The sequence below is a fragment of the Convolutriloba macropyga genome, chromosome 9 (assembly GCF_964194025.1).
Source record: "Convolutriloba macropyga chromosome 9, txConMacr16.3, whole genome shotgun sequence".
In the NCBI taxonomy this organism is placed as follows: domain Eukaryota; kingdom Metazoa; phylum Xenacoelomorpha; order Acoela; family Convolutidae; genus Convolutriloba; species Convolutriloba macropyga.
The window spans coordinates 16,597,881-16,623,760 of record NC_134476.1 but is presented as its reverse complement, the minus strand read 5'-3'; the positions used below and the strand labels follow the sequence as shown (position 1 = coordinate 16,623,760).

Genomic DNA, 25,880 nt, shown 5'->3' with positions numbered 1-25,880 from the left:
TTCGAGTCGCTTCCGGAATTGTTCGGCTATGTTTTTTGTTTCGTCGTCTGACGCTCTTTTTTCGTTTTACATTTGTTCACACAGCAAAGCTGAAAAAGTCAAATTTTGTGAATGACTTCTTCCTCTCACTAACGGCATTTGCGCGCGTGACGTCATTTCTCACTCGCTTTAGCGAAAGTTTTTAGGTTATTTGCGTGATTAGATTTTGATCATACGTGACTTACCTCACTCAATAAAATGACTTTTGCACTTTAAAACTTAAGTTTAATTTGAATTTGTTTAAGGTCAAAGGAACTCATATGTGCAGTAAAGGTCCCTAATAAGAGGCTTCTGTGGAATGAATTTTAACAAGCTTTATTAATCCATCGCTGAATGTTTTTTAGCCTAGTTTTTTGAGCGGCGTCGATTTTCTTTTTTTTTAATTTAGATCTGTATCTGTTTCTATCTCTATTATATGGCACGCAGGTCTATTCTTTCGCAGCTATTCCGGCAATCTGACGGCTATGTTCTAACTCCGAGGCGAAGCCGAGTTTTTGAATAACTTCGAGAGGGCTATAGCAACTGTGTGGTAATGTTTCTAATCAGCTCTCTGTGGTTACATCAGTTCCATAATGTATGCCACACGACCGTGATTAGACTACGATTTACATAGTACCAGTTACGATAGAATTGTGATAAACTCGTAATCTAATTACGAAGCAGATTTCGGAGTGTTAATTGGGCGTTAACGTGTTATTTCACTGGTAAGTTATCCAGTTGTGACTTCAATTCTCAGTGACTTCAAGCGGGGTCACCAACCGTTCAGAGGCAATCTGTTCTTGAGTTGTATCAAATTAGCTTCGGTTTTCTTTGGCAAAAATTCAGCAAGCAAAAGGAACCCTTTTTGATTTGTCAGAAGACTAGTCTAATTTGCTAAGTAATAGCTATTGTTGAACTTCTTTAGGAAGTATGATCCTGCTCCGTAATGAAGGTTTCAGTTGAAAATTGGTTAAGAAAAATTGGATTCTTTTCATGAAGTTATAAACCACTGATGATCTTTTCGTGTGTATGGATACTTTACTGCATCACAACGAAAGATTAAACTAATATTAATTCATAAATCTGCATCATTTACCAATGCAATGCGTCTACAAAACATTGAGCACAATAAACTAGTTCTAAATATGAAAACAGTAGCAAATATGCCAAGTTTCAAATATTTATGGGTAGACATTTTTCTGAATTTAAATGGCATGGTTAAATTGTGATAGCGTTGATATATACGGTGAAATTGATGATATATATGGTGAAAGCGTTGATTTTAAGCACTGAAACATAACCGATAACCAAAAAATGATCTTAGCTAAATTCTTGCTTACTGTAGAGAGCTTTTCGTCATCTATAACGTCGTAAGTTATGCTAACACTAATTTCTCGGTTTTCAGTTGAAATTGCCTGTTGTTATTAAGAGGACTGTCTTAAAATGCTGGTTCTTAAATTTAATAGCACTAAAATTTCACATGAATTGTTAACGAAAACAAAATACACGACATTGAAAGCCGTCTTTGAAGTCTTATAATCAACGTTAAATAGTCGTTTTGTCAAAGATTCATGACAGCAATAGAATATGACAAATTTCACGCAGAGCGAAAAGAACAGATTGGAACAATTCAATCGACGAATGAAAACTTTCTTGTAACTTCCTCAATTTTTGGCAACAAATGGGTGACATTCAGAAAAATTTCCTCGCCGCTGCAATTTGTCTCCTCGCCTGTCCGATTTCGTCTTTGTTTGCGGATTTTTGGCTTTACGATTCCGTAAAGACAAAGAGGCCGTCTAAACTGAATTCTGGATTCTTCGCTCTGGCAACCAAACTGGTAGACTGGTGAACCCACGTCACGCAAGCATGAATTGACATCTAGAAAATGCTAGCAGTGATTGTTAGCTAGATTGTTTGTTCGAAAAAGCTAGCTAGATTGTTTCTTCGATAGGCAACATTTTTGTAGTGTTACAGAACTAGTAAGGAGTTTGGTTGCCATGTAAGGTCCTTGCAAGTTCATTGCAGTTGACTTGTGCGCTGATGAGTTGTTTTTGGTGCATCTTCTTTATTTAATGCAAAATATAGACGAGAAAAAGGTGTGCTTGAGGGGACAATACTAAAAAAAACAATAGTTAACTTTTGCAATAGCATCATTATTTTCGTCAGGTAAGTCAACCTTGTTTACTAATCAATTTCGAGAGTTATTTTTTGAACGCTTTTAAAGATAAAAACGCCCTTTCAATCGCATTTATTTTGAGTAATAACTTCATTTAGCAGCTGCTCAAGTTTTAACTTATTTTTTGACTTCTTTAAATGCTGTGACCAGCTTTATCTCCCAAAAATATACCTACACTGCAGTTCGATTCCTGAAGCATTTCAAAATAATGCAAAACCGTTCTGTTTGTTTTCTTTGTTAGAGGAGCATGTTGTTCTGACCCAACTTAGGGGGGGGGAGGAGGAGAGAAATTATATACTCCACTATATCGCCTTTTTATTCTGAAATCCAGGCTAAATTTTTGAAAACTCAGACTTCATTAAAATGGCACAAAATATGCTTCTTTATCCAAATTTGTCCGAAACTTACACATGAATAAAATCTGATGACACAATAGTTTACTCAGATAATGACTACTTTACTTGGTGCTGTGGTACTAAAATAAAATTTTTTAGACATTTTGCTAAGCCATATTTATCCAAAACGCATAACTTACTTTTGATAGCTTAACATTATGAGCCAAATCATATATTACGCGAATATTTGAAACAATCAGTGTTTTTCCATGAAACGCGTTGATAGTGAGGCCAATTTTGGTCTCTTCATAGATTTTTACATTAAAAATTGATTCGGATTGTACTGGGGAGCATTCAATTGATAAATTTTGAACGTTTTTGAAACTTTTTGCTCGGTTTTTATGCCAAATACTGACAATTCAATTGTTATATAGAGGTTCAATAATTGTTGGATTTTGTCTATATTCGAATGAAGCTCAAAAATTGTTTTCTAATTTCAGAAATAAATCCATCAATTTTTGGCTCTGACTGTTTTCGTAAGCTTTTGATGAAGTCGTTTGTTCAAGCTGTATTTATCGTTCTTTTTGTAGCCCTATGACTTAGTCTTATTGAACAGGAGTACTATAGCTTATCTAAGGACGTACTAGTGAGAATATCTGATGCGTTTCGTTGACAAATAATGGCTCTTACAACTCTTAATAAGTTTGTTTTAAAAAATTCAATGTTTGTTTTTGTTCATCGTTATTACACTTTTTTTGATAAAATCAAGCTTAGCTGCATTAATCGCAGATTCTATCATCTTCCTAATGGAATGGAACGTTAATATGTTGAAAGGTTTTTTAACTAATTGTTTTAGGACTTTGATCGTTCGAAATTCCAGAAAAAATTTAGACTTTTTGGTTTTGACTTTTCTTCAGGCTCTTTTTGCCTCTCGTGGCAATTTATCACAAAACTGGTAAGTCCCACAGGCGTTCAAGTGAAGCCCAATTAAACATAAATTAATATTTTAATGGCTGTGTTACTTCTCCCAAATTTGAACCGAATTCTCAATATTTGTTTTTGATGTTTTTTTGGACTCGTAGGACATATTCTTAACATTGACCATATCAAATAATTTTTAATATCGAACTTTGCCCTGCTGGCTCTTCGTTTTGTTAATTTGTATTTCAAATTTATCTCATTATTGACCGGTACCATCAACATTTTTGTTCAGCAAACATTAGTGTTTACTAGGTTTGTGTTCTAACTTTTTCTTTTACGACTTGTACACTATTAATTTTCATTTAAAATGTTCTTAATTTTGGATACTGGTCAACGTGTTTGGTGCTATCTTGTGAGTTTTTGTCACATAGCCGCCTTAAAAACATGCCATTTTGATGTATAGTTGAAGCCCAATTGAACTAAAAAAATCCATCTTTTCAGTCAATAGCTTATGTTTGTGTTTGTAATGGCTTGAACACGTGCTTTGAGTTTTTTTTCTGACCTTTGACTCTTGGCTGTATCTATTGTTTTTTTTTGTGTGTGACTCTGGGTCACTAATGACAAGTTGCAGTAGTAGATGAAGGGGGTCCAAAAATTAGCTGCAAAGGCACATTACCGTGCTTCTTTGTTCAAATTGTAAGTCCTTAGCTCATCTATATCATGCGTAGAGGGGATCAAATTTACTAATTCAATCAATAATTGGCAAGAAATTCAGTTTAATTTTGAAATAATTCCTTTTTAGTGTTTTGTATTTTTTATTTTTTTCATCGCGCTGTTTGTTCCGACCCACTTTAGTGGGGGAGGAACTATATACTCAAATGGGTTTATTTTTGTTCAGACAATTTTGGCCGACCGATATAATCTTTATTCGCATTTTTGGTATTTTTGACCTAAATTTCGTTAATTTTGCCGAAATTTCTTCAAATTATTAAATGTAGTGTTGTTGATTTCATCTCTAACGATAGAGAAATGTTGCTGAATTGTTCGATCCGGGTTTTTAGGTGAGAACTTATACTAATTTTTTTTCAAAATTCAAACTTTTTTCGTCAAAATTGAGACCAAATTTGTTTTATTTGGTCCACTTGCTTGAAATTTGCTGGAAGTAGACATCTTAAAACTGCGGCCACATTCTTCTCAAGCCCAAAAGAAAGCTACTTGTACTCCAGCTGGCTTCTGGAACTGTAAGTTTGCCAGTTTTTTGCAAATTTAACCTCGATAATTATACAAAATCCATTATTTAATTTTGACAAACTGAAATATTTTGGTATAAACTTGATCTATTTCACATCCATTTGAACAATTGAGTGTTCTCTTAGACGCGCAGCAATATCTGCACTGATGTTGATCTCAGCATTAACCCTTATGATAATTTTTTTTTATTTTAAGGATTTTAATGGAGCGCGACCTTATTTTTGAAAATATTCCCGCTAAGTAAATGATGTTTATGTAATTTACTGGCAATAACTTCAAATCAGGGCTCAATTAAGGGCCGATAAAATTTACATTAAAGGAAGCCCAACGAGATAATATTAGGGTTTCAGAGTTAAGCTCATTGTTTTATGGCTCTGACCAACTGTTTCCGTAAACTTTTTTGTATTTCTCGAATTTTCCTTTCATTTGTTACCTTTTTGTAGTCCAATGACTTATTGTCCCAGTCAAAGACCTAGTCCGTGTCTTTTAGGAGGTATAAATGAGCATACACACTTCTTTAAGTTGTTATCTAATGTCTGTTATGATTTTGAATATGTTTGTTTTAAGAAAAAATCGGTTAGTTTTTATTTTTTCCACTATTTTATCTAATTTCTCAACTTCAGGCGCAGTCTCAGCAAAAAAAGCGGAAACCAATTCCCTTTGGGTAATAAATTATTGTCCGTAAAGGTTTTATGTTCAACTAATGGTCTCTTTAATTTGATACTACGCCTTTTCTGTTTTTTTAGCATAAAAGCAAATTTTATGTTCATTTTGTTTCCTTGTCAAATTATCACATTATTGAGCAATTCAATTGAAGGAAATTATAGTAGGGAAAACGCACAGCTTTGGAAAAAGGAGTATCTGAATATGTTGATTGTCTTTGTTATATAGTTTCTGCTTTTTGGCTGAGACACATTTATCTCGCAAAATTTTTCGGATTTTTTTTGCCTATATTTGTCTTTTTTATTTTTATGCCCGAAATACATAACAGAGAAAGGTCTCAATTGCTTCCCCAGGACGTATAACTCAACCTAGGTAAAGATTTCAGTTTAAAGCTGGTTGTTTTAATGACTTTGAAAATGAAATTAAAAAAAATTTCAACAGTATACTTTTGCTTTCATTTTTGTAACGATGTAACTCAATATCACCGATTAAAAGTCTCAATTACTTTTGTTGATTCGAAAGTTTTTTTAGCGCATGGGTATAGGTTGTGACTGATTGCTTCGACCATTAAATTCATAAAAAGCTTTCGAGATTTTTATGCTGTTCAATTTCTGGGTTTCTTTTTGTTGTCATGTGTACGTAGTCCTTCTATCAGGAAGACTCTTTGATGTTAAAATGAGGAAAAAGTTACAATTTACAGTTTTTGCAGGTACCATCTTATTATTAAAGTGCCTTGAACAGTGTGATCTCGTGAAATTATTTGAAGTTTTTGCTTCTTTTTTTATGTTGTTAATTTGTGGGGTCGTGACTTAGTCTAATTAATAACAGGCCCAACTGGTTTCTCAGTTATAGCAACTTTATCCATCACTGTTTCTTGAATTTGTTAGTCTTATGACTTCGGAAAAATAATTGTTTTTAAAAACATAATTGTGTTTTTGGGCTTTGTCATTTTCTTTCAAATTTTTTTTCGGTCGATTTGTAGCACAGTCTCTGTAAACGCAGGTCACAACCCGTTTCCAATGAACTATATTTAAATCTCTATAACGATTAAAGCTTCAAATATTTATTTCTCAGCTTTGTTAGTACTTTTACTACGACATTTCATAAACTAATTGAGATTTTTTTTACTTGTACATTTTATAGGAATTTCGTTTTCTTTTTAATTTATAACAATAATCGTAGGTCCTATTGGCTTCGAAAATTTTCACAGTTGAGCATTCGAAAATGACAATTATCAATTGATTACTATGGAGATATACTTGAACATTTTAGAGATTTCTGTGAAATTATTTGTTTTCAAAAATGGAAACTTATTTCTGAACTTCGAACCTCTTTACCTTTTTGTCGACCTGTTAACCAGTAGCGTTGAGGACAGGTCCCATAATTGGCTAATGGAGTATAGTTTAAATTCTTTCATTTAGATTTTCTCTGATTCGAGTTTGATCTTGTTATGATTTTATTTATTATAGACATCGAGTTTTGGTCGTAAATAATGTTTGTTGTTTGATAATTATTATTGTCTTTTCTAGTAGTCCTATGATCAACAACGTTCATCGGCTCTCTAGGGTGGCATTTTTGCATTCCATTGGTTGTTTATTGAACGACATGTATGTTTTTGAAAGTGTTCCATCTTTTCATCTTTTGGTAGCCAATCAGTCAAGAATGTGGATGAGCGAGGGCGGAACCTTATGTGCTTACGCACATTACCGGGCCTCCTTGTTAAGTTTGAGTGTTAAACAGCAGTAAAAAATAAGGAAACGTTGTTATTGATTATGGTTAACCTTCACAACGTTTCCTTATTTTTACTGCTGCTTAACACTCAAACTTAAACTTTCATATTGTCAAAATTCCAATAAGTTGCACATTTTAAGAAAACTTGAATCCGATAGAGCACAATCAGGATGTGTATCAAAATTATAATTTTTAAGAACCAGAGTTCTGTTCAATTTAAGTTTTGTACTGATTTTAATTATCTGAATATTGGAGTTTTGGTAAAAAATTAAGCCCTCAGTTGTTGTTTTTTTTCGTTAGTTTGGTTCATGATACAGTAAACGTTCATGATTTTGTTCATGATTCATGATACAGTTTGGTTCATGATCACCTTCACAATTAGTGATTATTTGCGCAATCCACTGTTTTTTTTGTTCTCTTTTGGATAGTTCGCCTTTTTTCACTTTATTGGGGTTTGCAACTTAATGCGAAAATGTAAATTACCGAGTTTTTTATTTATGTTTGTGAGATTCATATAAATGATAGTTCCTAGTTATATTTTCTATTAGGCTTTACAAACCATTATCAAGACACAATTATTGAGACTAGAACTTTTTGTTTAAAAATTTATGTTCTTAAGTTTATATTTCAAAAAAGGTCTTTCGAAGGCTTTGCAAATACTACGTAAAAAAATAAATGCAATAAATAAATTGAATAACTAAATAAAAATAAAGGAAATTGTTTGATTAACATAATGGCCAATAAAACATTTATCTGCTTCAAATTTTTTCGAAGCAAAAAAGGCGTTTGAATGCGTTTATTGCCTTTGCATAATTGTATCATCAAGTGTCTTTTATTTGAGGGAAGAGATACAAGCTATCCTCTGTAGATTAAGTTCCCGAAAAATGAAAACAGTTTTGCTAGAAATTACCATTTAATAAGTACCTCCAATTTTGTCAGTGCAAATCTCCCGCTCGTTGCAAAAGTGGAGAGGTTCCAGGAATGGAATGTACCCCTTCTGGAGAAAGTTGACTGTGAAGAATGCCTCGTCTAGTGTCGTATGGTACAAATGTTTATCCCTGGATACAGATCCCATGCCACACATTCCTAACAGATCGCCTTGAAGTCCCCGGGATTTGCAAATTGGCAGGTGCTTGCTGCAACCTAAGCGAACCATACTGAAGTGCCAGCCCCGCGTCAATGTTTCATTCTGAGCGAACGTACGAAATGTGATGAAATTTTTATTAACAAAAATCGTACGCCTTTTTTGTGAGCGAATGCGCTCAGTGATGTTTTCGGTAGCAGTTGCAGTCGATTATTTTTGGCAATTATTTCCGCTTTTTAGCATTTTGAGTTTTTATCAAATATGCCTTTGATCGGAGTGTGAGTGCGGAACGCAAAAACTGTCATGGATGCCGTTGTCAAGCCGGATAGATAGTAGTATACCGTAGAATGACAAGCTGTCATTTTCATTAGTAATAATTCTGACGAGAGGTCAATTTGGACCGGGAATTTCACATGAGATACAGCTGGGAATACATAAATTCTGACTGGTTTATTTTAATTGGCGTAAGTTTCGCTTTCTAATTTTCTACAATTTATTTTTTTTAAAATGTTGATTATTGTGCTTTCAGAACTTATGTCTCTTGTTTCTTAAACACCAGAAAAAAATGGTTGCATGTTTAGATTAAAATTTATCCTAAATCAAAGCAATAAGGCTCGCTTGTTCTCTGCGTGGCACAGAATGTTCACACATTCGCCTTTGAAGGCATAACATATATCAAAGCAATACATCGGTAACGATAATTCAAAAACGTTTGTTTTAGGACTAAACGTTGTTTTTATCAAGCTGCTAAAAAAGCTGAAGTTATTTAGCTGAAATTTGAAACAGAAACAACTTGGAAAAATATTTGAGTTATCAGATGATTCAGAAGTTGATTAACTTTTAATTACGAAATACTTATTTGCACTAAATTATGATAAATATTACCAAAAGTGTTTCATTAAACGTCTTGTAACAAAACATGAACCCCTCAAGTAAAAATTCTTTTGCATTATTGACGATTTTGATTGAACACTTCACCAGTCTTTTTCTGTGACTCTTTGAGAAAATAAAAAAATTTTCAACAAATGTAAAGTCAAATATAGCAGGACAGGCAAAGGAAAATAGCAAAGAAAATAAAATTCTCACTACGTAATTGAATTGATGACTACTGACTTATTTTGATAACAAAAACAATTGGTGTTTTGGAATTGAGAAAGAGAGGTCTCACTTATTCAAGCACGCTAATTGCGATAGTTTTATGAAGAATAAAATATTTGAGCCAAACCACGCTTCTTTTTATATAGAGCTCAGCCTGCTATTCACATCTTAAGGGAAGTTTTTCTATGTGACGAAATAGACTTTGTAAGAAGGTTTAGGCACCTTATGTACCTGAAAAGTTTGTCAAAAATATTTATAGGCACTTTAAGAATAGAATAGTTTTTGGTTGACATTTTGGATTTTAAATTTCGAGAACGATTAATGTACTATTATATGAGCATCACCACTAAAAAAATTGGGATTCTGAAAATTTAAAATGAAGTCTGATAAAACCATGCGCTACGTACAGGAAGGTTCAATAGGAGGAAGATATATTTTATTATAGAGTTTTTCAGATCTCTTAATTGTTTTTGTTTCGGAAATGCAGACGAAAAGTACAACAGCAAATTTAAAGTTTAACGGTTTTTAAATATTGATATAAAATGTGTTTCCTGAAAAAAACTATATAAATTTTGATGAAAAATTATTGAGAGACGGAACTTTGAGAGATGGAACCTTGTCGGACCGATTTTGATGAACACCGTTAGGTAGGAGTTGTTCAAAGTTCTTTTAATGTAAAGCTCAAAAAAACTCATTAACAAATGGGAAATCACAGCAAAACATAGAGAAAGCATTTGTCGTTTCTCAGCACATAATATTAAGAGTATAATTGAAACTGAATGCACAAAGACAGCCATTCATTACGAATTCTAATCTCAACGACAATTAGTCAAACCGCTAGAAAGGACCATGAATAGGACTAAGAATAAAAAATATCGACAATTTTTTCAAAACAAACAATTTCAAAGTCAAAAACTTTTAAAATCGTAAAAAATGTTTCAGACAGTTGAATCTAGGCAGTAGTGAAAATTGAAAGCTTTCGATTCAAACTTTCATTCTCTCTAATTCCTCAGCAAGGATTTTTTAGTTGAAAACACTGGTAAATGTGGCTGTTGAATATAAATAACTACTAATTAAGCAAAAATATTTGCATGTTTCATCTAGATAATTGAAAACGGACGCCAGAATAGTTAAGGAAGATAGGATGCTCGTCACGGCTATTCTGTGAAGCCCTGCGCGTTTCAATCTATTCGTAGACGTATCACTTTCAATTTAGGATACTTGAAACTGAAGCAATCTTTTTCCAGTATTTGGCAAAATTATTCCTTTTCGATTGTGGCTTACATTATCAACGAGACAAAACTGTCTCATTTTTCTCAAACCTTTTTGCAACATCCCCTAGACGGTGTTTCGGTAAAGCAAAGGGGTTAAATTGCATATAGTGAAAATTGAGTCAAAATAAAAGTAATTAGTTGCATAAACAAGAAACAAAAGCAAGCCAAACGAATACACCTGTTTGAGTAACTCCTAAATATTGCAGGACACGTCGTCTAAAGTAATTCAAGCAAACAAAAACAGTAAAGAAAAAGAATTGACTTTAATCATGACTACTGAATTGTTCTGTTAACAAAACGCAAATGCTGTTACACAATTCAGAATGAGCGCTTGTTGATTTCAAATAGCAAAACAACTGCCAACCAAAGGACGGAAAATAGAGCAATGTAGAGAAAACACTCCAGAACAAAGTCTATAAAGTAAAGACTAACTGTCGTTTCTAAGTACGCAATCTCCAAGTGCATAAATGAAACCGAAAGCATAGAAAACTGCACCTTTTTTACGAGTTGTCATCACTAATGACTATCTGTTAAGCCGCCAAAAAGACTGCGAATAAGAGGACCAGGGTTAAATAATCGATATTTTTTTTCAAAACAAATAATTTCATAGTCAACAAAACTATCGGCATCATAAAAAGTAATTCACATCGTTGAATCTAGACACTATTGTAGTCCATTGGTTACTTTTTAGTAGCAGTCGTGATGAAATCTGATATTGAAAATGGGATAGCATTAAAAACAAATGTCAAAGCACGGCTAGTAAAACAAACTCGCGATAGCCTGTTTTCTGTATTATCTCCGAAATAGACGTTCGAGCCCTGAAGCTTAATGTTTGTTCGTACTTGTACTGCCTCACTGGGGTTAATTCTTCCTATACTTGATGTACAACCACAAATTTTACTTCCAATTGACCTCAAAATCATCAAAAACTTTTGAAGTGTTCTTTAAAAAAGACTGCACACAAAAATATTCTAAATTAGATGAAATTGAATTTCTAACAACTCAATTTTCTTTTTGATATTTTTAGTGATATAAATACAAGAAATTTCCCTGGTGGCATAAAAGGTGACCGAAAATTAAAGGGTTTCAAATTTAAAAAAAAATCCGGTTTCTTTTCCAAGTCTCATTGTAGTCTAATAAAATGCAAAATGCAGAATGAGTCATTAGCTTTTGGTGTTCAGTCAAGTGTTCATGTGGATAAAGTTCATGCTATAACTACATTTTTCCCTGATTTTTTGATTTTGACAAAGAACATTTGAATGAAATTTTAATTTTTCAAAATTTTTTTCAACATTTGATCATTAACGAACAGATCTGAAACAATTTGTTGCCTGTTTATCTAGACTAAAGCAAATTTTTGAATCGAACTCAATATTGGATGAAAAGTTAGGCTAACACAGGTGATGGTCCAGGTAAAGGTTTCAAAAATAAAACAAAAAATGGCTAAAAACAACAATAAGAGCAATCAGAAAGCAAGATATAACTTTTGAAATTGAAAAACTTAGAGTTTGTCAAATCTCAAAATTGGTCGAAGCTGAAAAATTTAAAAAATTGAGACCGAAAATTTGTCCACTCCCCGATTTTGGAAAGGGAAACACTGAGAAAGCCGAGGTTATAGACCTCAGTGAGGGTAACTTTTAAGCTTTTCATTGACCCAACGAACGTGTGGCTTTTCATTGACCCAAGTGTGGCTATCTGCACTTATGTGTTGCAAAATTGGCATTTTTTTTATATTTTGTCACTTATTGTGAATTTTTTTAAGTTGTTTATTCTGTGATACCTTAGGTGATCATTAAAGGTAAAATACCGTACATTTGAGGCATTTAGAGCTACATAATGACCATCCGTGCTAATGTCAACAAATGCAAAAATTGCAGTAATTTGACATTTACTATTTAAACAATGACCTAAGTCACTCTACTTGGTTAACCAATCAGAAAAGAGTAGCAAAGATATTACGAACAGTGTTTATTTGATTTTTTGCCTTATCCCAATTATTTGAATAGTGAAAGCAAATTCTATTAAGAACCCTTAGAAACTCTTACCAAGGGCAGCTGGCTCTCAGATTGATCTCCAAGATTTGACTCTTCAACAACTTTAGTCTTTTTTGCTAAGTTTTGCTAGATCTTAAGATCTTGTGAGTGTAAGCAAGTTGAGTTTTCTTGACAAGATATTAGCAAGATTACAACACTGATTGAAACCTTACAAACTTCAGCATGAGATTGAACATAGATTATCACTTAGGAGTTTCTTAACTTCAATCAGAATTAAATTTGCAGTCCTTAAATATGTCCAGGCCACTAATCGTTTCAACGAGATAATTAGTCAATCCAACCCAGTGAAGAACCAGGCTGGCGTATAGCTCGAGAACCAGGCTGTGATATTCCGGTTCCGCTAAGAATCTTGAGCAGCTGCAACAATATTGAGTTTTGACCAAAAATTTAGTTAAATTGGACAAAAAACTCGAATTAATTAGTCTGGATTTTCGTGTGGAAAATGTTGATGATTTTTTCCAAAGGCTCAGCTCTTAAATTTTGTATTTGTGGTGAAATCCTAGACGCAGAGGCCTTCGAATAGATACCACATATGCTAGCCCTGTATGGCCTCAAAAACTCGAAATTATCGGAACAAAAAAATTGGGGCTAGCATAAAGTTCTGCCATTTTTTCTTCGAAAAATTTTGGGTTCAGTTAACAGTTACGCTAAGCTTCTAACTTCTTGACGAATTTTTAATATTTCTCATTTTTGAAACTTATAGTACTGAAAATTTAAAACAACGAAATTTTTATACAATTTTACTTCAAAACCGAATTTTTTCAAGCAAATCAAAAACTGATTACAGTCCCTACTGACTTTTTTATTAGCATTTGTAGTAGTAATTTTACAGGAGAATTCAAACATAAAGTTGAAAACAAAGTTAATAACATAGAATAAAAACAGAGAAGTCTATCCAATTGTAATAAAGACAGGTGAAATAAACAGATATAGTCCAGATGATTATGTCGATTTAAAAAATTAACATGGGAACCCGAAGAAACATACGAGCTCAACAAATAAAATTAAATATCTGATTTAAAAAACCTGCAATCCCATCCTGCAATCCCATAGCAGAACATTTTTTTAACTAAACTACTGCGGCGTGCAATAATCTCCAGGGACATTTCATGTGGAATTAATTTCATTATAGTATTTGTAGATGATTTTCAACCTTTTCGGTTCTGATCCGAATCTGCTTCAAGCATCCGATTTTCTGAGAAATAGTTTCAGTCGCATTTTAGTAAAAGTATCTGAGGGCGAAAAAGGAGTGCTGCAGGGTTTTGTTTGACACTAGTACGGTATAGACCCTATATGGTTTTTTTATCGCCTTAAGTAGAGTTAGAGTTGATTTTTTTTGTGCGCAAAGTACACGTACCTAACCGTAAACTGCTAGCCCACTCTGTTTTAAAAAAAAAGACGGAGAAGAGATAGTTCAATTATAATGACCACATAAATATAGATCGCCGGAGTTATTTATACACAGTGGCATGAACTTAAAAGAGACTGAGGAAACGTACTAGCCATATAAGTATAAAATGTACTTCAAAAACCGAGACAAATTTTTTCAAAAAAAGCTATTCCGACTCATGGTTTTGACTACCGCATAACTGCTAAATCTAAACGTAGCAATTAGTTTCCAGTCGCAGGAACCCTACGAGCAGGCAGCCGTTTTCTGTTCTGATTTTTATCTTTTCGAGGAGTCCGATATCCGATAAGTTGTAATTTTGACCACGATCAATCGTATCAGAAGTCACTTGGATCCCAGAAAAGATTTTGGAGCAGGAGATTGAAACAATTTTTTCTGAATTGTCTGTGTTTTTGAATTTGAGCGAGGTCTTTGATTTCATATTTTCAGATAATAATATTTGGATTATTTTTAATGTCCTTGTTCAAAGCAAATCAGTGTTTTTCGCGGAAGTTATATGACCGTTATGTTTTTTTGTTATACTGATAACAAAAGAAACTGGCAAATAAAAAACGTTCAATTTTGAAACACATACCATAGACTCTTTTAAAAGTTTTGATTCATTGGGGGTGAAAACATATGGCGTTTCCCAAGTTTATCAACAGATTCCGATAGCCCGGTTTGAGATGGCAGCGGCAACAATTGCAACATAATGTAAAGTTTGCTGCGAATGCAATGAATTGTAGTGATTACGAACGGAAATCTCGCCACTTGTAATTATTTCATGAGATGGCTTGTGCGAGTCTGTGCGTAGCACAATATAGTATCTAACAATATACCCACCAAAGTTGTGAAAACATCCATTTTTTTCTGTTGAGGAAAACGTTGGGAAAATGCACAAGGAATTTAAATGCGTCGGAGAAAATTACTTGTACTGCTTGACGCAGAAGAATGCAGTCTTTTTTCGGCAGACGAAAACAAAAACACCTTAAGACATTTTTTTAAAAAAGTTTTGTACAATTTAAAAAAACCAGAGGCAGACAAATTTACAAAAGCATACCATGTATATTACACTCAAATACTGACCACAGAAACAAAAAAAATATTTGTTTATTTCCCTTTGGCAACTGACCTTTACTCAAGCCTCCTCGTCACTCATTCAAGTCTTCTTTGCTTTTTCTAGACTTTTAATTGTGGACTTTTCAAAAAATTGATCGGTTATTATAGAAATGGCACTACTCCTCGAAATGAAATTTTTTGAAAATTTTCGGAAGAATCTGTATTCTTTGTTTTTTAAGCATAATTAAACAATTACTTTTTAGTTTTTCCCAGATGTTCTACCAACAAGACCTAAATAAATATTTTTGGTTTTTGACAGATTTGAAGCCTCAAAATTAAACAAATATTGAGAAGTTTTTAAAAATATTTTGTTGTTTCGGACGTTTTTTTACAATCTGCCTCTCATTGAGTCCAACATTTAAAGGCACTAACTCTCTCAGAATATCAGAATAACTCTCTCTCTCTCTCTCTCTCTCTCTCTCTCTCTCTCTCTCTCTCTCTCTCTCTCTCTCTCTTTCTCTCTCACTATCTCTCTCTCCCTCTCTCTCTCTCTCTCTCTCTCTCTCTCTTTCTCTCTCACTATCTCTCTCCCTCTCTCTCTCTCTCTCTCTCTATTTCTCTCTCACTATCTCTCTCCCTCTCTCTCTCTCTCTCTCTATCTCTCTGTCTGTCCTTTTTTCTCTCTCGCACACATTGGACCCACGGACACGCATACATACTCCCAAAAAAGGCACACACACACAGGCACTCACAAAGACACAAAGACAAACCCAACAGCGAAAAAAAATTTTACAAAAAATTTTTTTTGACACCTGATTTTAACCGTGGTTATTCAGCTTTCACTAGTTTTAACTCATTTTCAAATTTTCGAAATCTCCAAGATGGTTACCAGCTGGACTTAATGAACACATTTTTGTGTTTGGAAAATATTTAAAACCGCAAATTGCAGCAAAAAATGACTAAGTTTTATAGTTTTTTAAGAATTCATACAACAGTTTTTGCACTCTTCCTGTACTTGTATCTTAATTCCAAGATGACTCTAAGTGCTGTCCTTAAAAACTCTTTTTTCCACTTAGCATTGAGGTACATTGACTCTGTTTATGTTACGATTTGGCTTTTTCACTCTTCGCAGTATCTTTAAAGGAATTGTAATTTTTTTAAAATCTTTTTGTGAAAAGGAAAAATGATATATTTCCATCATCTAAGATATGACCAATTTAAGAAACAATGGCAAAATTTATTTTTTAGTTAAATTAAACGCTCACAGACTCAAACAAAAGAAAGTTTGAAGAGCACCTTTTTTAATAAAAAAACAGAGAAGTGAAAAAAATTCTTCTAATTTGAGAAAAGTATCATAAAAAAATAAATCCAAAAACTCTTTAATTCTCGAACTAATGTGTTTTGCATTATCATGGAGGAAGTTGCTTCGAAAGATCCGCTCTGATGTTATACAGAATAAAAATAGAAAAGATTACTTTTCCCTCCTTAATTTTCGATAATGATTTTCCTTTATTTGTTGTCCCTTCATTGAAACGATTTTCTTATGTCTCCGCGTTTTATTGAAACACTGAGATTGTTTCTTTAAGGAAATATGAAGAAATGTTTGCACAACAGTTCTTGGTTCATTTTAAAAACTCAGGAGTCAGACAAACTTACAAACACAAACAATATACATTACACTCACAAGCACACAAATACAAACCGTAGAATCAAAAAAATACATTTGACATTTTTCTATTCGAGAACTGATCTTTACTCAAGGCTCTTTATCGGTTTTCCAAGTCATCTTTGCATTTTCTTAAACATTAGGTGTGGAATTTTTAGGACAATTGTATTGGTAATAGTGGTAATGGCAGTAAACCTCGAAATGACACTTTGAATTTTTCATAAAATTTTGTCTTTTTTTCTGTTTCTGCATAAGATTTCCCTCTTTAATTTTTAATAATGAATTTCCTTTATTTGTTGTCCCTTCATTGATACGGTTTTCTTATGTCTCCGCTATTTATTGAAACATTGAGAGGGTTATGTTAATGAATTATGAAGAACTGTTTGAAGAACAGTTCGTTCCTAAATCAGTTTTAGTTAGCAGAAAGCAGGGGATTGAAAAAGAAATAATAAACATAATTAAGTTCTCTTGGATTTTTTGCTCAAATAATTTATCTTTAGGCTCAGACCTGTAAAAATTTGATTTAGGAAATGGCTCCTGCAAGTCTGTGCACAAAACTTTATGTTCCAGTATACCTCTCAAAGTTGTAATAACAACCCTTTATATTCTGTCTGTGAAAACGTTACGAGTATTCGGATGCATGGAAACAACTTCATCGCACTAGAGAAAATGATCTCTGAATCATATCCCTGCGTTTTTTGAAAACCTAAGACGGTAATTTCTAATCATGTATGAAGAATTGTTCGCAACAGAGTTCTTGCATTTAGAAAAATATTTCTTCCTTTTTTTCTTAAAAAATTCGTTTTTATTTATGTTGGAGCCTAAATTGAACACACAAATACAAACAGCAGAATAAAAAACCGCCGAATCAAAAACCTTTGACATTTTTCTATTTGGGAACTGATCTTTACGCAAGGCTCTTCATCGTTTGTTCAAATCTTCTTTGCATTGTCTTAAACATTAGGTGTGGAAATCTTGGGACGATTGTATTGGTAATAGTGGTAATGGCTGTAAACCTCGAAGTGACATTTTGAAATTTTCATAAAATTTTGTCTTTTTTTCTGTTTCTGCATAAGATTTCCCTCTTTAATTTTCATTAATGAATTTCCTTTGTTTGTTGATGGCAGCGGCAACAATTGCAACATAATGTAAAGTTTGCTGCGAATGCAATGAATTGTAGTGATTACGAACGGAAATCTCGCCACTTGTAATTATTTCATGAGATGGCTTGTGCGAGTCTGTGCGTAGCACAATATAGTATGTAACAATATACCCACCAAAGTTGTGAAAACATCCATTTTTTTCTGTTGAAGAAAACGTTGGGAAAATGCACAAGGAATTTAAATGCGTCGGAGAAAATTACTTGTACTGCTTGACGCAGAAGAATGCAGTCTTTTTTCGGCAGACGAAAACAAAAACACCTTAAGACATTTTGTTAAAAAAGTTTTGTACAATTTAAAAAAACCAGAGGCAGACAAAGTTACAAAAGCATACCATGTATATTACATTCAAATACTGACCACAGAAACAAAAAAAATATTTGTTTATTTCCCTTTGGCAACTGACCTTTACTCAAGCCTCCTCGTCACTCATTCAAGTCTTCTTTGCTTTTTCTAGACTTTTAATTGTGGACTTTTCAAAAAATTGATCGTTTATTATAGAAATGGCACTACTCCTCGAAATGAAATTTTTTGAAAATTTTCGGAAGAATCTGTATTTTTTGTTTTTTAAGCATAATTTAACAATTACTTTTTAGTTTTTCCCAGATGTTCTACCAACAAGACCTAAATAAATATTTTTCGTTTTTGACAGATTTGAAGCCTCAAAATTAAACAAATATTGAGAAGTTTTTAAAAATATTTTGTTGTTTCGGACGTTTTTTTACAATCTGCCTCTCATTGAGTCCAACATTTAAAGGCACTAACTCTCTCAGAATATCAGAATAACTCTCTCTCTCTCTCTCTCTCTCTCTCTCTTTCTCTCTCACTATCTCTCTCCCTCTCTCTCTCTCTCTCTCTCTCTCTATTTCTCTCTCACTATCTCTCTCCCTCTCTCTCTCTCTCTCTCTATCTCTCTGTCTGTCCTTTTTTCTCTCTCGCACACATTGGACCCACGGACACGCATACATACACCCAAAAAAGGCACACACACAGGCACTCACAAAGACACAAAGACAAACCCAACAGCGAAAAAAAATTTTACAAAAAATTTTTTTTGACACCTGATTTTAACCGTGGTTATTCAGCTTTCACTAGTTTTAACTCATTTTCAACTTTTCGAAATCTCCAAGATGGTTACCAGCTGGACTTAATGAACACATTTTTGTGTTTGGAAAATATTTAAAACCGCAAATTGCAGCAAAAAATGACTAAGTTTTATAGTTTTTTAAGAATTCATACAACAGTTTTTGCACTCTTCCTGTACTTGTATCTTAATTCCAAGATGACTCTAAGTGCTGTCCTTAAAAACTCTTTTTTCCACTTAGCATTGAGGTACATTGACTCTGTTTATGTTACGATTTGGCTTTTTCACTCTTCGCAGTATCTTTAAAGGAATTGTAATTTTTTTAAAATCTTTTTGCGAAAAGGAAAAATGATATATTTCCATCATCTAAGATATGACCAATTTAAGAAACAATGGCAAAATTTATTTTTCAGTTAAATTAAACGCTCACAGACTCAAACAAAAGAAAGTTTGAAGAGCACCTTTTTTAATAAAAAAACAGAGAAGTGAAAAAAATTCTTCTAATTTGAGAAAAGTATCATAAAAAAATAAATCCAAAAACTCTTTAATTCTCGAACTAATGTGTTTTGCATTATCATGGAGGAAGTTGCTTCGAAAGATCCGCTCTGATGTTATACAGAATAAAAATAGAAAAGATTACTTTTCCCTCCTTAATTTTCGATAATGAATTTCCTTTATTTGTTGTCCCTTCATTGAAACGATTTTCTTATGTCTCCGCGTTTTATTGAAACACTGAGATTGTTTCTTTAAGGAAATATGAAGAAATGTTTGCACAACAGTTCTTGGTTCATTTTATGAACTCAAGAGTCAGACAAACTTACAAACACAAACAATATACATTACACTCACAAGCACACAAATACAAACCGTAGAATCAAAAAAATACATTTGACATTTTTCTATTCGAGAACTGATCTTTACTCAAGGCTCTTTATCGGTTTTCCAAGTCATCTTTGCATTTTCTTAAACATTAGGTGTGGAATTTTTAGGACAATTGTATCGGTAATAGTGGTAATGGCAGTAAACCTCGAAATGACACTTTGAATTTTTCATAAAATTTTGTCTTTTTTTCTGTTTCTGCATAAGATTTCCCTCTTTAATTTTTAATAATGAATTTCCTTTATTTGTTGTCCCTTCATTGATACGGTTTTCTTATGTCTCCGCTATTTATTGAAACATTGAGAGGGTTATGTTAATGAATTATGAAGAACTGTTTGAAGAACAGTTCGTTCCTAAATCAGTTTTAGTTAGCAGAAAGCAGGGGATTGAAAAAGAAATAATAAACATAGTTAAGTTCTCTTGGATTTTTTGCTCAAGTAATTCAAAATTAGTTATCTTTAGGCTCAGACCTGTAAAAATTTGATTTAGGAAATGGCTCCTGCAAGTCTGTGCACAAAACTTTATGTTCCAGTATACCTCTCAAAGTTGTAATAACAACCCTTTATATTCTGTCTGTGAAAACGTTACGAGTATTCGGATGCATGGAAACAACTTCATTGCACTAGAGAAAATGATCTCTGAATCATATCCCTGCGTTTTTTGAAAACCTAAGACGGTAATTTCTAATCATGTATGAAGAATTGTTCGCAACAGAGTTCTTGCATTTAGAAAAATATTTCTTCTTTTTTTCTTAAAAAATTCGTTTTTATTTATGTTGGAGCCTAAATTGAACACACAAATACAAACAGCAGAATAAAAAACCGCCGAATCAAAAACCTTTGACATTTTTCTATTTGGGAACTGATCTTTACTCAAGGCTCTTCATCGTTTGTTCAAATCTTCTTTGCATTGTCTTAAACATTAGGTGTGGAAATCTTGGGACGATTGTATTGGTAATAGTGGTAATGGCTGTAAACCTCGAAGTGACATTTTGAAATTTTCATAAAATTTTGTCTTTTTTTCTGTTTCTGCATAAGATTTCCCTCTTTAATTTTCATTAATGAATTTCCTTTGTTTGTTGTCCCTTCATTGATGCGGTTTTTTATGTCTCCGCTATTTATTGAACAATTGAGATGGTTACGTTAATGAATTATGAAGAACTGTTTGAAGAACAGTTCGTTCCTAAATTAGTTTTAGTTAGCAGAAAGCAGGGGATTGAAAAAGAAATAATAAACATAATTAAGTTCTTTTGGGTTTTTTGCTCAAGTAATTCAAGATTAGTTATCTTTAGGCTCAGACCTGTAAAAATTTGATTTAGGAAATGGCTCCTGCAAGTCTGTGCACAAAACTTTATGTTCCAGTATACCTCTCAAAGTTGTAATAACAACCCTTTATATTCTGTTTGTGAAAACGTTACGAGTATTCGGATGCATGGAAACAACTTCATTGCACTAGAGAAAATGTGCTCTGAATCATATCCCTGCGTTTTTTGCAAACCTAAGACGGTAATTTCTAATCATGTATGAAGAATTGTTCGCAACAGAGTTCTTGCATTTAGAAAAATATTTCTTCCTTCTTTTTCTTAAAAAATTCATTTTTATTTATGTTAGAGCTTGAATTGAACACACAAATACAAACCGCAGAATAAAAAAACCGCAGAATCAAAAACTTTTGACATTTTTATATTTGGGAGCTGATCTTTACTCAAGGCTCTTTATCGTTTGGTTAAATCTTCTTTGCATTGCCTTAAACATTAGGTGTGGAATTCTTGGGACGATGGTATCGGTAATAGTAGTAATGACAGTAAACCTCGAATTGACACTTTGAAGTTTTCAGAAAATTTTGTCTTTTTTCTGTTTCTGCATAATGAAACAATTATTTTTTATATTTTCGCAGATGTTCTACCGGCAAAATTAAGAATTATAGTTTTGGTTTTTGACAGATTTAAAACCTGGTTTTTTGACTGAATTGTTCAGAAATATTAATTAGTTTTTTCAAATATTGGTTTTTATTATAGTTTTTTGCACTCTGCCTAGATTAGCGTCCGTCATTGCTGGAAATAACTCTCTCAGAATAACTCTTTCCAATTCTTTCTCTCTCTCTCTCTCTCTCTCTCTCTTTCTCTCTCGCACACATTACAACAACAAACACTTGTAGATGTAAATTCACAATGATGCATACACACAAAAAAACACACAAAAACAAACCCAGTGCCATAAGCCAAAAAAATTTCAATAGTTTTCTCTTGGCAACTAATCTTTACCTAGGCTTCTCCAGCTTTCACCAATGTCTTGTTTTCTTGCTACCAGATAGCCTTAATGAACACATTTTAGTTTTCAAAATGAATTTAAAACTGCAACTAGAAGCAGATATCAAGTATTTTTTTATAAAACTTTTTAAATTCGCACAGTTTTTCCGCTCTGTATCTTTGTGTATCTAAAATCTAAGAGAACGTTGATTTTTATGCCTAAAAAGCAGCGTTGAGGTAGAATGGTTGTCTCTTTATTTTACGTTTTGGCTTTTTCACTCTTCGGAGTAGTTTCTAAGAATTAGTGAATTTTCATGTGAACAAAAAACGAAAGAAAACATACTTTTCATCTTTCAAAACCAGAGAATTTTCACAATCAGTGGACTAAGTATATTTTTTTCAGAGACGCCTACCGACTCGAAAAAAATACTTCGCAGAGCATATCTAAAAAACAGTGTTATAAATATTTGAGTCCATGAACTCTCAAATTCGTCAGTGTAACATTTTGCCAGAGCAGATTTTTTCGAAAGATCTGCTCTGAAAATGAAAGGTATTATAGAAAAAAGTTCAGAATTCCCCTCTTTAATGTTTAAAAATGAATTTTGTTCATTTGGTGTTCCTCCTCAGAAAGGGTTTTGTTATGTCTCCCCTTTTTTGAAAAACTGAAATTGTAAGTTCTAATGAAGCATAAAGAATTTTTCGCAAAACAACTCTAGAATTTAGAAAAAATACTTTTCCTTTTCTTTTAACTCACAAGATAATTTTTGCTATTTTGCGAACTCTAAACTGCCTAAAGGAAATTGTTTTCAAAAAAATTATTCAATACCGAGAAACATTGAATCATACAATAGTTTTTCGTTAGCAGAAAACGCAAAACGGATAAAAAATCAAAATAAATTGTTTTGTTTGAAACTTTTGCACAATTGTTTCGAAATAAACAAAATTAGTTAACTTTAGGCTCAAAACTGTAAAGAATGACTCGTTACAATCGGAACTTCATTTAACCTTGCTAAGTTTCGTATAAATTTCCCCGATTTGTTTTATGGTAGATTTCAACGCAATCTTTCAACTTTCAACCCACCCCCCCCCCCCCCCCCGACCGATGTTTTTTTTCTAATTTTCTTTTGTTCCATCGAAATTTTAAAGTGTTCCGTTTATCCAAGTTTGGATACTTTTTTATATAAATCAAAACTAGATCCTGAGGGCTACAACTTGGTATTTTTCTTTTTTCTTTACGACGGGTAAACCAAAAGTGAAAGTTTGACTGTAGTGAGCAAAAAAGTGATCAATAAATTGTGATTAACGCATTTGGACTCCGCTTATTTCTCAATCGCTTTTAACACAGCATTATCATTATAAATGAAATTTAATTACACGCCAAATTGCAGCAAATTATATAAGTTATGGCAAATGTTACAAGTGCCTGTCTATTATGAGATTGGTGTGGGATGAACTGCAAAGGCGATTTTATTATTTTTTAGGTTAATAGGGTGAAAATAGAAGAGATCAAAATTTCCTTAATTTCCTACGCATCAAACACAAAAAGATATAAAAAAACTGTTTAACTCCACTTATATTAATAGCAAATTTTACAAAAATTCCTCGTAAAATGTCGACCTAGTTAAATTTTTCATATAGTCATCTTCTTAAGAACTTGTTTGAGAAAGTGACTAGGAAATTTTGTACCTGTAATTGAACTTTTACCTCTGATAGGATTCTTCAGTAGGAGTAGCGCTACAGTGTCTTCTGTATCTCCTGATCCCGTTGCTATTTCTCCACTGAAACACAATTTAAACCAAGTTTAAAATTGTTTTTAGTCTGCAAAACCTAAGCGAATCTCAATGCATAGCTAATGCACAGTTGACATATAGGTTTACTCCAGAAACTAAATATCAGCTACCTTTTTCGCGTCAATATGCTGCTGATCAGACCTTCTCGAGACGTGCACTCTTAACAACCTGTCAATAACCATTTTGAACCAAAAGAACAGAAAATAGAATCAGAACTCAAGAACTGAAAAAAAACCCTAGTTTTCAAAATAATTTTTAAAAAACAAGCTGTGGAAAGAGAACATCATAAAGGTTCACATACGCCCTTTTAAACCGTCACTGAGAGCTTTCTTTAAGGAGATTATGCGACAAAATTAGGTAAATTATAACAAATATGGGTAACACTAAAAAACACAAATTATTTTATTAAATTATATAGAGTCTAAGCCATTTGAATTTTTCGCTGTCCATTTATGGGATTCGAGCTATAAGATCTGTGACACATTCGACTGCATGTATCAGCGTTGAAAGCATTATTGAAAATCTGCTAAAATAGCAAAAACAGCTGTTGTATTGTCACACTTGATAAAATTGTCGCTAAAATCTGAAAATCTGATCGAAAACATTTCTTTCTTCATTTTATTTAATAAAATAAATTCAATTTGAAAATTTTACGCTTTGGAAGTACTTCATATTCTGCTCTCTCTGACGTTCTAGCATTAGCAAAATTACTGCTTCTTTTTGACTTTTCATTGATGTTAACAATTTTGTCGATTTATGAAAAAATTGGCTCCCCAAAACGATCCAAATTCTGTCGACCAGAACAAAAATTCAATGAAAAACTTCAAAACTTCAGTACCATGGCAGCCTCGCTATGAAGGCGCATCGCTGCTAATAACAAAAAATTATTTCTAGTATCAACCGAAATAGGAAACTTTGGTCGAAATTTTGCTAAACAAAATCAAAATAAAATGCAAAAATTCGGGCGAAAATTTACGCAAAGAGGTCTGTTCAGACAGTTTAGCAATCCCACTCTATCTTTAAAGGTTAAGCCAATAACAATAATGTCAATGATTTGAACATATTTTGGCAAAAAAGTTATAAAAATTAAGAAAAATTGCGAAAAAAGTGACTTCCAGAGACGTAGAAGATGCTGAATCAAATTAAGTGCTGATATTGTGCGAGATAAGTATTGGAAATTATGTAAGAAATGCGCTGGCAGTCGCTGAAAAACTATATTTTTCAGCAGTTAGAAGTTAGATCTTACATAATTATCCGCTTAGTGTGCTGAAAAGTGCTAATATTATGTAAGAAAGGTGCTGAAAATTCAGCAGATTAAGCAGACTAATGTGTAAGATTTATCCGCTGAAAATTCTCGACCCGGGAACAATTATTCGAGAAAAAAATGCTGAAAAATAGTTATATATTTAGGGATTACGTAGGCCCTGTTTATCAAAGATTTGAGTTCAAACGTTTTTGACCTGTACGTACTGTTCATGCTATCCAACGAAACAATTTTGCATTGCTTGAGAAAAAAGTGGCATAAAAAATTATACATAAACCTTGTTTTGGAAAATGCAAAACCAATTGAAGTTTTGTGAGGAGTTTTTGTAAGGCTAGCACTCTAGGTTTTATAATGACGAGGAGAAAAATATCAACAAAAGTTTTACTTAAAAACCAATAAGATCACGCCAATAGTTAAAAAACAGGTTGTTCGCTTCTGCGTGACAAAAGTAAGAACATAATCGGGATGAGTAAAAATATCTAACCTGTTTGTGTACACAACATCTATTACACCATGTTCACGTCTCAATCGAGCTGACTTTGGTAAATCCAATTCTTCTACTGAGATGTCACGAACTGGAAAAAAGCAATTTCATTCACACACACAAACACACATACAAACACACACACACACAAACACATAAACACACACACCCACACATACACACATAAACACACACACACACACACACACACACACACACACACACACACACACATACACAAAAACACACACACA

The 25,880-nt window shown here is 33.0% G+C and overlaps 1 protein-coding gene across 2 annotated transcripts; it reads right to left on the bottom strand.

Annotated features, from left to right (window-relative positions):
• Positions 1-1,391: 1,391 nt before the first annotated feature.
• On the bottom strand, positions 1,392-25,793 carry LOC142346081 (uncharacterized). Of its 2 annotated transcripts, none has more exons than XM_075398580.1 (4): positions 25,627-25,793; positions 23,793-23,866; positions 8,020-8,238; positions 1,392-1,896 (listed from the first exon to the last, which is right to left on the bottom strand). In XM_075398580.1, exons 3-4 carry the CDS (start codon positions 8,177-8,179, stop codon positions 1,649-1,651), a joined length of 408 nt encoding a protein of 135 aa, XP_075254695.1. In that variant the 5' UTR covers positions 8,180-8,238; positions 23,793-23,866; positions 25,627-25,793; the 3' UTR covers positions 1,392-1,648. The 2 variants fall into 2 exon arrangements, with proteins under 2 accessions (XP_075254695.1, XP_075254696.1); XM_075398581.1 differs by having other exon boundaries at positions 8,020-8,231.
• Positions 25,794-25,880: the final 87 nt, after the last annotated feature.

Bases quoted from the DNA above. Each gene is read 5' to 3' on its own strand.
- LOC142346081 (XM_075398580.1), bottom strand. From the start codon at position 8,179: ATGTGTGGCATGGGATCTGTATCCAGGGATAAACATTTGTACCATACG. The intron at 1,897-8,019 runs GTACTTATTAAA...AGCATTTTCTAG, and splicing joins TTGCACTGACAAAATTGGAG to ATGTCAATTCATGCTTGCGT.